Here is a 13,249-nt window from a genome sequence, read left to right on the forward strand (position 1 = left end):
GGAGACTGAGGTGGGAGGGTCGCTTGAGCCCAGAAGGTGGAGGCTGCGGTGAGCTGAGATCACGCCACTGCACTCTAGCCTGGGCAACAGAGCAAGACCCTCCCTTCCCCCCCAAAAAAAGACTATATCTCTTTACATTGCACCAGTATACTGAGAGCTTCTGTCTCTCTGCGTTCTCAATAGCATCAAATGTTATTACCATGGGGGAAAAAACCTTTGATAATCTTATTGGCAGAAATGCATATTTTTTTTAATTACTGGTGAGTTTTTTGTTTGTTTGTTATTTTCTTTATTTTTTATTTTTTTTGAGATGGGCTCTCACACTGTCGCCCAGGTTGGAGTTCAGTGGCACAATCTCAGCTCACTACAACCTCCACCTACCGGGTTCAAGCGATTCTGCTGCCTCAGCTTTCAGAGTATCTGGGACTACAGGTGCGCGCCACCACACCCAGCTAATTTTTGTATTTTTAGTAGAGACGGGGTTTCACCATGTTGGCCAGGCTGGTCTTGAACTCCTGACTTCGTGATCCTCCCGCCTTGGCCTCTGAAAGTGCTGGCATTATAGGCGTGAGCCACTGCGTCTGGCCAGTGAGTCTAAATATTTAATGAGTCTTGGCACTTTTTCCTTATTGAGCTCTATGAGCTTTTTCTCAAGAAGATATTAACTATTCTAATTGAAGCAAATGTTTTTCTCAGGCTGCTTTCTGACTTGTGACCTTACATATAGTGTGCTTCATGTTCTCAGATACCCTATCTTGAGTTTCTATAGTGAACCTTTTGAAGTTGAAAAGAGTATTTTTGCCTCAATTATAAAATCTGTATTGTTTCATAATATTAATTAAGCTGATAAAACTTGTTGGTGCATCTTTGTGCTCATGTGGCAGTAGATGGGATTAGGACTTGGTTTCAGTTTGCTCAGGGTTAAAGGAAGTTCATATCCTTTGTGTTACTGTCCAGTTTCCCAGCATGCAGTCAGGTTAGCTCTGTGAGGAGTGCCTGGTCATCTGTAATTTAGACATTAAGGAAGTACCTAGTGTGTGCTAGAAATGGAATGCAGAGTTTGGGCCAGGGTGAGGAGTTCTGCCCTCAGGAGGATCACAGCCTTTTGACCAAAGAGGAGGCACCATTTGTCTAGTGGAAATCAGCTTCAACAAAAAATCACCTGTTTTTCTCTACAAATCCCCAGAAGAGAACAGTAGATAAAATCCAGATCCCACACCTGTCCTCCGGAGAGATGATGAATGTTAGTTACTGAGAAGGGAAACAGATGAAAGGCGTGTGTGGCACAGGGTCCACCCCAGGATGCAGAGGTCTTAGGGGGTGTGCCGTGAAAGGCCAGCTCTCTGTAGGGGCTCTGCTCCTTTGTCGGAGCACCTGCCGCCAAGTCAGCTCCACTGCACTGTGCGCTGGAACCTGAGAAGATGCTGAGTAGCCTAGGATTGGCTCCAAGGAGCCTGGAAAGCAGTCCTCCTTTGAGGACTGTTCAAGGTGGAGTGTGACGTTTTGTCGATTCTTGAAAGGGAAGTGGGAGGAAAGAGGAGGAGTAAAGGGATGAGTGTAGGGCTGTGTGTACAGCATTTTATGTGTTTTCTGATTTATCTTCACAACTTTGAGACAAACTGTCACTCCCAATTCAAAGATGATGAAACTGAGATTCAGAATGACAGAAGGACCATTACATTCAAAATTGAACCCAAATCTGCCTGTCCCAAAGCCATGCTCTTCCAGGTCACCCATGTGCCTTGATCTGCCTTTATGTCAGGATCTGTGCGGTGGGGCATCTGGGTTTGAATTTTTTTAAGTACTATGATTGTTGGATAAATTGTCATATGAGATAGATATAAAGCCATGCTGCAAATTTTGAAAATGTACAGCTTGATAAATGGGGGCAAACATGATCCAGGGTAAGAAGGGGCGATTTGGTGACTTCACAAAAGATGCCATTTAATGAAAGTTTACTAGTTTTTTGTTTTTCTCTCTCCCAAAACAGGACACTCCTGGGTTTATTGTGAACCGCCTCCTGGTTCCATACCTCATGGAAGCAATCAGGCTGTATGAACGAGGTATCCTTCCTGACCCAGGCCAGGAGCTGCAGGCCTCAGCTCCTGGCGCCACTGTCTGGAATTCTCAGTGTCTCTAGCAGGGGTCGGGCCATGCACAATGGAGGAAGCAGTGTCTGTTTTCTAGCTGTGTGAGCTCAGCTGCATCATGGGCCCTGGTACCTTTTTCACTGTTTTCCCACGGCCTCCTGGCTTCCCTGTGAGGCCTCTGAGAAAGGGTTCTGGAACTCCCACCACCCCAACTACAGTCCCAGCCAGAGCAATTGCACGGCCAGCCCAGATTGATATCCTGGATCTCTGCTTTTGATTAAAAGGTTTACTGCTTTTAAAAATTATCATAATGTAAAAATCACTAGGCTAGGGGATCTTGAAAGTTCCTTAAGGTTCTAAAACTTGTGACTGATAGGTGATGAGAAATATGTGACAAGGCCAATATGTGGTAAGGACAGTTTTTAGTAGTCTTGTGTCTGTCCTTACTGAATGATGTCATGATGTACTTTTTGTAACCTTAAGAATGGTCTAAACAGTTTTCCTCAATACTTGATTGACAAAGAGTGCTTTTCTCTGCTGTAGAAATATCACTTGGGAAGGGTCCAGGCTTCTGAATTGATCTGCATCCTCCTGCTTGCTTCCCCTTCCTGGTTTCTGGAAAGGTAGCTATCATATCTGCTTCAAAGGCAAACAAGCCTTAATAGGACTGGATAAAAAGCAAGTGTAATTGTTTTCAATTACTTCATTCATAAATGCTCACTCCTGAGAGTGTCATTTTTGAAACAAAACATTTACACCAGCTCTTCCAGAGAGATGAAAGCACATTTGCTTCCTCAAAATCTGCTTTAAATATTAAAACTTTTCTCTGTGGTTTATGGAAGCAATTGCCTCACTTTTGCTCCAAGATCAAACCAACACTTCTATGTTTATCTATCAACAAATATGCCTAATTACACCTCAAAGAAAGCACGGAGCATTTTGCCCTACCTTGAAAGGCAGTTGTATGTCCTTTTTTTTTTTTTTAAAACAAAATATAATGTTTTAGAATGTAGCATGTGAGAGATCCACCTCTTGATGGTGTTTTCCTCACTGTCCCTTTGATACATTCTCCAGTGCACCAAGTATCAGATGGTAAGTTGAAAGCCCTCTTCTTGTCTGTGGTCCCTTTCTGCACAAGTGCGTGCCCTTGGGCCCTCACCATCCCTGGCCACCTGTGGGCTGAAGCTGGAGAAGCAGGACCTGGCTTCAGGACATGCTCTTAGCTTTCTGTAGGCATGGGCTTCAACAGCCTATCATTGCTGGTCCCCCTGCTTCTCTTTCCACCACCTTCTCAGAATCTGCTTCTGAAGGAGCTGGGTGCCCTGCCTGGGGTGGGTGCTGGTTCCCCACTGCACACTATAGTCACACCCCAGGCCTCTTACCATGTCCCCCCACCCACCGCCTGCTCCCTCCTCTTAGCCAACACAGAGGAGTGCTCAGAGCACGCCCACCATGCCATCTCCGTCCCACAGTTCCACCTTGAAGCCTCAAGCATCTGGAGACTCCCTTTCTTGTCTGCCACATCTGTTCATCACTTTTGATTCCTTCCTGTCATGCCTGTTCCGCCTCTTCATCCCAGCTTTTCCCCATCCCAGTCTGGCTGCCTTCATGAGGTTCCTCAGGTAGCAGAGAAATTCACGCTACTCATGTCTTTTCCTGACTGGTCCCCACTACCGCGCTTACTGAGAAAGTATCATGTTGTCCAGGAAGTTGAGACACCGCCTACTGCATCTGCCCACACACCCCCTGCACAGCCTCGGCAGATGCTCTGTGACTGTTTCTGAACTCATGCAAGGAGAACTTCCTGTCCCCCACTGTTGATGCACCTGGGGCTGCATGCCGTGGTGTCGCCAGTGCTGCCGTGAGTGGCGCAGGCTCCCTGGAAGGACGTGTGGGCTGTTATGGGTCGGGCCTCCTGGATGACTGGGCCCTCGCCACGAGCACTTCTCGCCAGTCCCCATAGGATCTCATGGAGGCTCATGCCCTCTTGCTCTGATTTCTGTCCACTCATTGTGGCTTCCATGTTGGGCCTTCTTTCCCAGTGTCCCAGCTCTGTCCTCACTCTTCTGTTGCTCTTGTTCCTTCACACTATGACTGAGGCCTGATGCATGCCCCAGTCAACTGTCACCCCTGTGGGTCAGAGGGACAGAGGCTGGATAGGCTGTGTCTGACAGTGGATCGCTGCCTTTGCCAGGCACCCACTCCTAATTGCCAGCGTGGGCAGGGCGGTGGGGCCGAATGGTCAGCTCTTCTCAGGAGGGCTCTGCTGGCAGCAGGCCTGGGAGGAACATGAGCCTGCCCCCCAGTCACCATGTGACATCTTGCTCACATTGTCGCCCCTGCTCAAGACAGGCTTAGTGGTTCTCTAGTGACCTGCCATCTACAGGCTCTGCCAGAGAGCCTTCCTTCTGGCCACTCTCTGCCCCTGCTGTCATAACCGCAGATTCTACTCCCGCCATTCCCACATGGCCCCACCTGAGTGTCTGCAGAGCTCCCAGCTGGATGTCATCTCTGTCATCACAACTCTTCATGCTTTGGCTCTCCCTTGGGTCACTTGTTGCTGTCTTCCCTGTGGCATGGCAGGTGTTTTCTTTCCCTTACTGTACTCTCTTTCTGGGGCACTCTGGCTCCTCTTCATCTTTATTTGCCCCAAAGTACCTGTGTAGGGCGGGCACATAGGCAGCTGCTGATGAGTAAAAATACTGTTTCTGAGTTGTTGCTGGGTGCCTCTGTTCATGCTAAGAATGGTTGGCAGGTGGTGCTGCTGAGCCAGCCAAAGAAACAGAAGTCGGGCAAGTCCCAGGCCCTCAGCTGTGCTGATCTGGAGTTTACTGAGGAAGCTTTCCTTTGCTGTCTTGTCTGGAGTTAGGGGCTCTTAACTGGAGGGAGGAGGAAGAGGGTGTCCAATGAACCTCCTAAGGTTGATGCAGAATTTGGGGTATATGTGCACTTTTTATGGAGAGGGTGTCTGATTGTCAGACGTACTTGATTCTAAAGAAGTTTAGGAATTACTCGTTTAAAACATGATTCCACGTCTAACTCTCACTTGGCACAACAATTTCAATTTTATTTCTCTGTTTCTGAAAGTTTGCCTCTTTTGCTCTGCATTATTGAGAACAGGATTTTTAGAGTTGTGCTGACTTCGTAGGGTTATTTAGATATTTTTCTATCATGTGCTGTATCTTCATATTATTTGTTGAAATAAAACAGTCCTCAAGTGAGTCTCTGAATCTACAATTACAGCCTTGCTTCTAGGGTTCATTGTCCTGTCCTTGAATATAGATTTCATTAAATGACTTTAGCTGAGTTGCAACCATTATGCTGTCACATTTCTGTCCCAGGGAGACTGCCCATGATAAATGTACCAGTACGTAAGCATGTTAGGTTGTGATGAGTAATTGTAGAGAAGAAGATAGTAAGAGATGGCAAGAGTCTTGTCCTGGCCTTTTCTTTAGTTCAGGGAGTTGCTTATTTTATATATGCAGGGAGGAGAAGAGGCTCTCTGAAAGATGACACCTGAGCAGAGGTCTGGAGGAAGTAAGAGACTGAGCCCCAAAGATGTCCGAGGGCAGCACCCTAAGAACAGGGAGCTTATCCCAAGCCTGAGGAGCCTGTGAAGCCAGCACTTCCAGCATTCCGGGGCTCTATCAGCACAGAAGCCGCGAGGCTTCCTAATGAAATCCTCTGAGTAGAGCACACTTTTAAGCTTCAGAGCCACACCCCAAATATGCTGTGTTCCTTCCCATTCCTCCTGCTGCATGTGCTGTTCTCTCTACCTAGAATGCCCTTCCTGGTCTGCTCATCTCAGGATTACCTTCATCTTCCAGGACCCAGGCATGGGGGTGGTTTTGGTGAAGCCCTGGCAGTGTGAGTAAATCTGTCCATCTTTTCTCACACAGAGCTGTGTGCGTCATGAATCTTCAGGTCTTACTGTGTTGAAGCTTTTGGCTTACACATCTGAGTTCTCCCATTATATCATGAGTACCTTGAATGCTTGTCTTGTTTATCTTTGTCTCATTCTACATCTCTGGTGCCTGCTACATAATAAATAGAAGTTGAATGAATGAATGAGGCTGCCTATATGATTATTTTTGTTTCTTTGCTTTCTTATGGCCTAACACTCAAATCATGATTTCTCAGGCATCTCTAATCCTAATTAGTGTAGTTATTAGTAATGTCAAGCATAATAAATAATTGAGGTGTATTTTAATCACCTTATAATGCCTTGAAATCCTTTGGCATTACTTTAGTACTTTATATGCTTTTAAAAAATATCGTCTGTATCGATGTTTAAGTAGTTTCTCTGAGTGTCTTAACATTTTTCCCTCTTTTCTTTAGCTTTGATCTGATTGACTTCTTTATGCTTTGGAACAAAATTCTAGATAGCCACTTGTTGCAGACTATTCTACTTTTCTGATTTCAAAGAAAGGGAACAGGTTGTTCTCTATAAAGGCCTCTTGGGGCCAAAGGACATAGTAAGAGTAAATTTCCAAGGGAAAAGCACATTGATCCTTGTCTTAGTCTACTCAACAGACTTCCAAACATGTGTGGCAATTCTAACTCAGGTTTGGGCTTTTAAAAGGTATCTTGACTAAAAGATTTGTGTGAATGTGATGCCAGAGGAGTACTCCTTACTTGTAAAACCCAAAAAACTAGGGGAAAAAAATACATACAACAACTATACATACAAAAGCAGAAAGCTTAGTTTTCTTTTTAAAGAAAGTTTATTTATAAATCAAAAATATGCTGTAGCATTAAATGATATTTTAATAAATGATTCCAGAGTTGGAAAATCCCAATTTATTTGAAAGTAGCTGAAGTTTCCAGGCATGAAGGCTTCTGTCTCAGTGAACAGGGTATTAGTACTCCAGAATTCACCTCAGTGGTGCAGTAGCTTTGAAAATCTTGGGCCACACACTGTGGCTTACACCTGTAATCTCAGCACTTTGGGAAGCTGAGGTGGGAGGATCACTTGAGGTTGGGAGTTTGAGACCAGCCTGGCCAAATGGTGAAACCCTGTCTCTACTAAAAATATAAATATTAGCTCTGTATGGGGGTGCACACCTGTAGTCTCAGCCACTTGGGAGGCTGAGGCAGGAGAATCATTTGAACCCAGGAGGCAGAGGTTGCAGCAAGCCAAGATTGTGCCATTGCACTCCAGTTTGGGTAACAGAGCAAGACTCTGTCTCAAAAAAACAAATAAAAATCTTATGACCTCTTTGGCATGTACTTTAGAGAGGAAATCTTACCTAAGCCAGAAAGTCTCACTCTTAAGACATTTTTTTTTATTGTGCAAGCATATAAAATTCTAGTAATTCTAGGGCTAATCCTGTGATAGGGAGAATTCAAGGAAAGGTGGTGGTGACCCAGTGCTGCCCTTTTCTCCTTAGGTGATGCATCCAAAGAAGACATTGACACTGCTATGAAATTAGGAGCCGGTTACCCCATGGGCCCATTTGAGCTTCTAGATTATGTCGGACTAGATACTACAAAGTTCATCGTGGATGGTAGGAATTGGAATTTTTTGTTGTCTTTATTGAGTTGAGGTAGTTTTTCTGAACTGTAAATTATAATGCCTTTTAAAAACAAGTTAGCAGGGGTCTTAATTAAGACCTTCCAAAATCCTGCCTTACCAGGTTGAGGATTCATGAACAGATGGCAGGAGAAGGAAGAATGTGACTGTCTAGTATCTCTTTAACAGGATAACCTTGAAGACAAAATATAGCACAAAAAGGTCTTGTGTGACCTTCACCCAGTTTCCCCCAGTGGTTATATAGCCATAGTACAATATTAAATCCCAGGAAATTGACATTGGTACAATGTATTATTTTATCACATAAATTGATTTGTATAACCTCTATTGCAAGCAAGATACACATCCATTTAAAAAAATATATATCCATTGTAATGTAATAGCTCTGAAGACAGGGTAAAAATAATAATTAAAACTGGACTACTGAAGTTGAATGTAGCTATCTGTTCCCAAGTTTCACAGAATACTAGTTGAAGAATTAAATTTTGAATTTTATGTAGATGCAAAATACCAATGGCAGGAATGCAGACTTTTTAACGTGTATTCTGAAAGTTAACTGTGCCAGTGATAGTTAACTAACAGAAGCAAATTAATGGCTTCTGTCAGTGTACTTGGGCCTTTGGCCTTAGTGATTTCTGAGAAGACACTGGATAAGCAGGAGGGCCATAGCAGGGCCAGGCTTCAGGCAGCACAGGTGGGTGGCAGTGCAGCAGCTTTGGGGCTGATGTGACTGCACCAGCACAGCCTTCCTTGGTGCCTCTACAGTGGTGGCCAGAGGGGCGCCATGCCTAGGGGGCTCTCCCACAGCAGAGGCAGGCCTCCAGACTTGCCCTTGGGAATGCCAAGGTGTAAAAATAAACCCAGCACTTCATCCTGAGTTCTTTTCCCTCCTCTCAATAGGGTGGCATGAAATAGATGTGAAGAACCCATTACATCAGCCCAGCCCATTCTTGAATAAGCTGGTAGCAGAGAACAAGTTCGGCAAGAAGACTGGAGAAGGATTTTACAAATACAAATGATGTGCAGCTTCTCCAGCTCTGAGAAGAACCCCTGAGAGCACTTTCCAGCCAGTGCCCCGAGTGCCTGTGGGAATGCTCTTTGTTCTGACATTCTCTCACACAGCACAGTCTAATCAATGTGCATTTTGATTGTAATCTATCTGAAGTGATTATTACACCAGTTACAGCAGTAATAGATTCTCCATTAAGAACTAATTCCCTTTTTTAGTCTGTTCACTTCTGTGTATTTTCTAAACAGCTTTATACCCTTGGTGCCTTGGAGCAAACTTTTTTTTTTGAACCTTGTCATTTTTATGAAGAATTGCCTGGATTCGTTCTCTCATCAAGGGAAAAGTACTTCCTCCGAGAGTGCGAGTGCACCATGCCCACTGTTGCTGCATGCGAGAGTGACAAGCCAATGGCACGATGTGGTATGTCTGTGAAGCACTGCAGCGAGCAGCACCTGGATCTTGCCTTTATAAGAACATTTTACTGCCTGCAGCTTTGAGTCTTGCCCTACATTCTGGGCACGACATAAGATGTGTCTTTATTCAGTTCATCATGAAGATGCTGCTGCTGGATGGGTCGGCATATCTCTGTGTGCATGGTTTGCAGGAGGTCAGTTTTCATGTCGGTCAGTTCCACAGATCTGAATGATTACTGTCTGTCTGTGTCTTTTTTCCATGAGAAATCGCTGTTGCAAATTGCCTATAAATTGACTCTACTAAAATACAATGTTTTCGTCTGAAAATTTGAATTGAAAAAGAAATGTATAATATAAAATTGTAATACACTCAAACGTCTATAAAAGTAAAAAGTTGATAATTTAGCAGAAGCTATTTCCCCTCTTCTTTGGCCTGCTGTTAATTTTTAAAGTGGGAGAGATGGGAAGGAGGAGTGGCAGGAGAAGGCGTTTGTGTGAAACCTACCTGTGGCCATCGCTGCCAGGTTTCTTACCAGGAAAGCAGTAATAAGGGCACAGAGAACAATTTTTAAGGAACATCTGTTTCTTCTTTGCCAACAAAGTGAAATAGTGTAATGTAAGCTGCTTTTAATCATTGGCTTGAGAAAATGTCTTCCAAGATAGAATTTTGGAGTTGGAAAGACATCAGAAATCCTGAGGTCCAGTAGCCTCATTAGCAGAAAGCTTAAGGGATGTGTCCAAAGTCACTAGATATTTTGTCACAGAGCCTAGATTAGGACTAGGTTTTGATAAAATTAAGTACAAAATAGCCCATTTGAAAATCTCAGATCCAAACTTTCAGACAGGACTTTCCGTAAAATGGACATCCTGGTTTGGTATCCTGGGTCATATAGGTCTAATAGTCGAGAGATTTTTTTTCTTCATTTTATGACTGATAAAAGGGAGCTTATTAATTTTTAAAAATTTGAATCTAAGCATAGTGGGAAAAAAAAATACATCGGTGCATTTTTACCGCACATAGAACCTGGGTAGGACACTTTTAGGTTATTCTTATAAAACGCTCCCTAACGAACAAAAGGAAGCACCTGTGAGGCCACCCGCATTTCCATCGCTAAAGGTTACCCTTGTGGTCTGACAGCTCCCTGCTTTCTCTCAGGCTGGCTTTTGACCTTTGACATGAGCGCTGGACCTAAGTGGGGGCTTCACTTCCTTACCATCTCACCAGAGTCCCCATAGGATGCAGGCCCTTGTCCTGGAAATGGCAGCATTCATTCTTGACCACTGAATTCCAGGAAAGATGTAACTCAGCAATGCGACTGTCAGCCTGCCAGGATGAGAAGGTAGGGGCTGCAGCAGTCTTTCTGGCTGGCGTTTTAAAATACTTTAAGTCTACCAAATAGTCAAAAGGCCTAGTCTCTCAGTATCCTTTTATTGTTTTCAAAAAATATTTTCCATGCACCATGTTTGGAACCAGGAAGGGATTTTGAACATCCTTCCCTTAGACATAGGAGGTGAGGGAGTAGCTTTTTCTTTCCCAACTCCACATCTCTGCGTTCTCAGGTAAATGAAGCTGCTTGCCATGGAGAGATCTTGGGGCCAGCGGGAGGGAAGGTCATATCAGTCAGGTTCTCTGCTTCCAAATACAGGCCCGCTGCTGCTGTTTGCTCAGTCTGTGGTGAAGAACTGAGCCTCAGTGAGAGCCCCAAGTGCCTTGCATCATCCTCCACTGTGTTTTGGCAGCATTTGTTCAAGAGGGAGGGTGGGTCCTGGCAGTGCTACTGGGCCTAGTGTCACTGCTTTTGGTTCTCCTCATCTCCCCAAACTTGCCTCCTAAATGTCATGAATCTTTTTTGACACTTGAAAGTAAAGACCAAGTTTTAGGTCAAGAGGATCCTTTTTTTTTTTTTTTTTTTTTTGAGATGGAGTCTCGCTCTGTCACCCAGGCTGGAGTGCAATGGTACAATCTTGGCTCACTGCAAACTCCACCTGCCAGGTTCAAGCAATTCTCCTGCCTCAGCCTCCCAAGTAGCTGGGACTACAGGTGTGTGCCACCATGCCTGGCTAATTTTTTGTAGTTTTAGTAGAGACGCGGTTTCACCATGCTGGCCAGGTTGGTCTCGAACTCCTGACCTCGTGATTTGCCCGCCTCAGCCTCCGAAAGTGCTGGGATTACAGGCGTGAGCCACCGTACCTGGCCACTTTTTTCCCTCTCTCCTATGCTTCCTCTTAGTGATATTTTTATTTATTTGTTTTTTGAGATGGAGTCTCACTGTTGCCTAGGTTGAAGTGCAGTGGCGCAATCTCAGCTCACTGCAACCTCCGCCTCACAGGTTCAAGTGATTCTCCTGCCTCAGCCTCCTGAGTAGCTGGGATTACAGGCACACATCACCACACCCGGCTAATTTTTGCATTTTTAGTAGAGATGGGGTTTCACCATGTTGGTCAGGCTGATCTCGAACTCCTGACCTCGTGACCCACCCACCTCAGCCTCCTAAAGTGCTGGGATTACAGGCGTGCGCCGCCGCACCTGGCCAGTGATATTTTTATTTACCTATAATACAAATGAAAGTTTGAGATTACAAAGAACCAGGCAACTTATGAGATGACTTGCTGAAAAAGATGGTGAGCCTCTGATAGCCATCACCTAGACTTCAGTTCTGTTTAGTAAAATGGAGAGAAGGATCGTTTTAATGCTTACTAAGATACCTTTCTAAAATAAAAATCATGGCCCTCTCATGTTCTTAAGAGTCACTGTTAATAGTAGTTTTTCTGGGGGAAATGGTTAACTTTTTCTGACATCAATTGTAAAATGTGTTTCCTCTTTGGGAACTGTTGAATGACGCAGCGTGGGGGTAAGGTGGAACCACATCTTGGAACTGGGAAACTACCATGTACAAATCCAGTGTTAGAAAATGACTCTCGGCCGGGTGCGGTGGCTCATGCCTGTAATCCCAGCACTTTGGGAGGCCGAGGCAGGCAGATCATGAGGTCAGGAGTTTGAGACCAGCCTGGCCAACATAGTGAAACCCCGTCTCTACTAAAAATACAAAAAATTAGCCGGGCGTCGTGGCGGGCACCTGTAATCCCAGCTACTTGGAAGGCTGAGGCAGGAGAATCGCTTGAACCCAGGAGGCAGGGGTTGCAGTAAGCCGAGATGGTGCCATGGCACTCCAGCCTGGATGACAGAGCAAGACTCTGTCTCAAAAAGAAAAAAAAAAGAAAATGACTCTCCACTGGGTTCTGTTAATGGTAGGTGTTTTGACTAACACATCAGCTTTCAGAAACTTATTTAAATGAGATTCAGCCAGTCATCATTGGAGAGGGTACAGCCACTGTTAGTCACTATGTTATACAACAACATACACTAATTATGCTTTCTCTTGGTGAGTTGTACGGCTCACATATTTAAAACAAGCTTTTGTGTTGTCCCACCTTTATTTTAATCCCTTTAACATTTCAACCTAAGTAACTCATTAAGTCTACCAAAAGTATAAGGTGTGGCTATAATTTTATGAGACTTATTTTCTTGTAAACAGGCATTGATGCAACATAAATAGTAATCTGAAAAAATGCTTTGAACAATGAAATCATGGCTGTGCTTTCAGTACTATACTTTGAAAGAATCCATTTGGCTGTGTAAATTCTATTTTTTAAAGTGGTCTCACTGTTTCATCATCACAGTTTTAATGTCTATTTTAGCATTTTTTTTTTTTTGCTCCTATTTGACATGGCATAACACACTTTAACTCCTGAAAGACAGAGAACCCTGTCATTGATACTGATGTTATTCAATGTTTTAGTGAAAATCACCAACTGTAGCTGCTGCAGGATTAACCAACACAACTAATTGACAGCATGGGCTTTGCAATTAAACCAACTTGAGTTCTAGTTCTCAGTTCCACTGTCTTTCCCTGTGTAACCTAGAGAAGCTATTTGTTTTCTGGATATATCGGAAGAATGGGCATAAGGATGGAGCCTATGCCATAGGGTTGCTGGGGACTGAGCGAAGTAGGTTTCAGGTGTTGACCACACTGCCTGTCATCTATAGGCCAATTGTGAAGGAAGCCCCCAGTAACCTGTGTTCATCGGGTTACAGATGACAGCCCTGAACATGTGACAGCAGCAGGGAATAGGCTGAAGATTCAGAACAGGACTGAGTGTTGGAAAAGTGAGTCTCAGAAATTAAGCGGTTGGGCTACCTGGC

The 13,249-nt window shown here is 44.3% G+C and overlaps 1 protein-coding gene across 1 annotated transcript in view; it reads left to right on the top strand.

Annotated features, from left to right (window-relative positions):
- HADH (hydroxyacyl-CoA dehydrogenase) overlaps positions 1-9,450 on the top strand; it is a 45,465-nt gene extending 36,015 nt beyond the window's left edge. Inside the window, exons 6-8 of the mRNA XM_007999475.3 lie at positions 1,991-2,063; positions 7,481-7,597; positions 8,524-9,450. Coding sequence (XP_007997666.1) covers positions 1,991-2,063; positions 7,481-7,597; positions 8,524-8,642 — 309 coding nt within the window. The 3' untranslated portion in view covers positions 8,643-9,450. The remainder of the gene's footprint in view (positions 1-1,990; positions 2,064-7,480; positions 7,598-8,523) is intronic.
- Positions 9,451-13,249: the final 3,799 nt, after the last annotated feature.

The sequence above is a fragment of the Chlorocebus sabaeus genome, chromosome 7 (genome assembly GCF_047675955.1).
Source record: "Chlorocebus sabaeus isolate Y175 chromosome 7, mChlSab1.0.hap1, whole genome shotgun sequence".
Classification (NCBI taxonomy): Eukaryota; Metazoa; Chordata; class Mammalia; order Primates; family Cercopithecidae; genus Chlorocebus; species Chlorocebus sabaeus.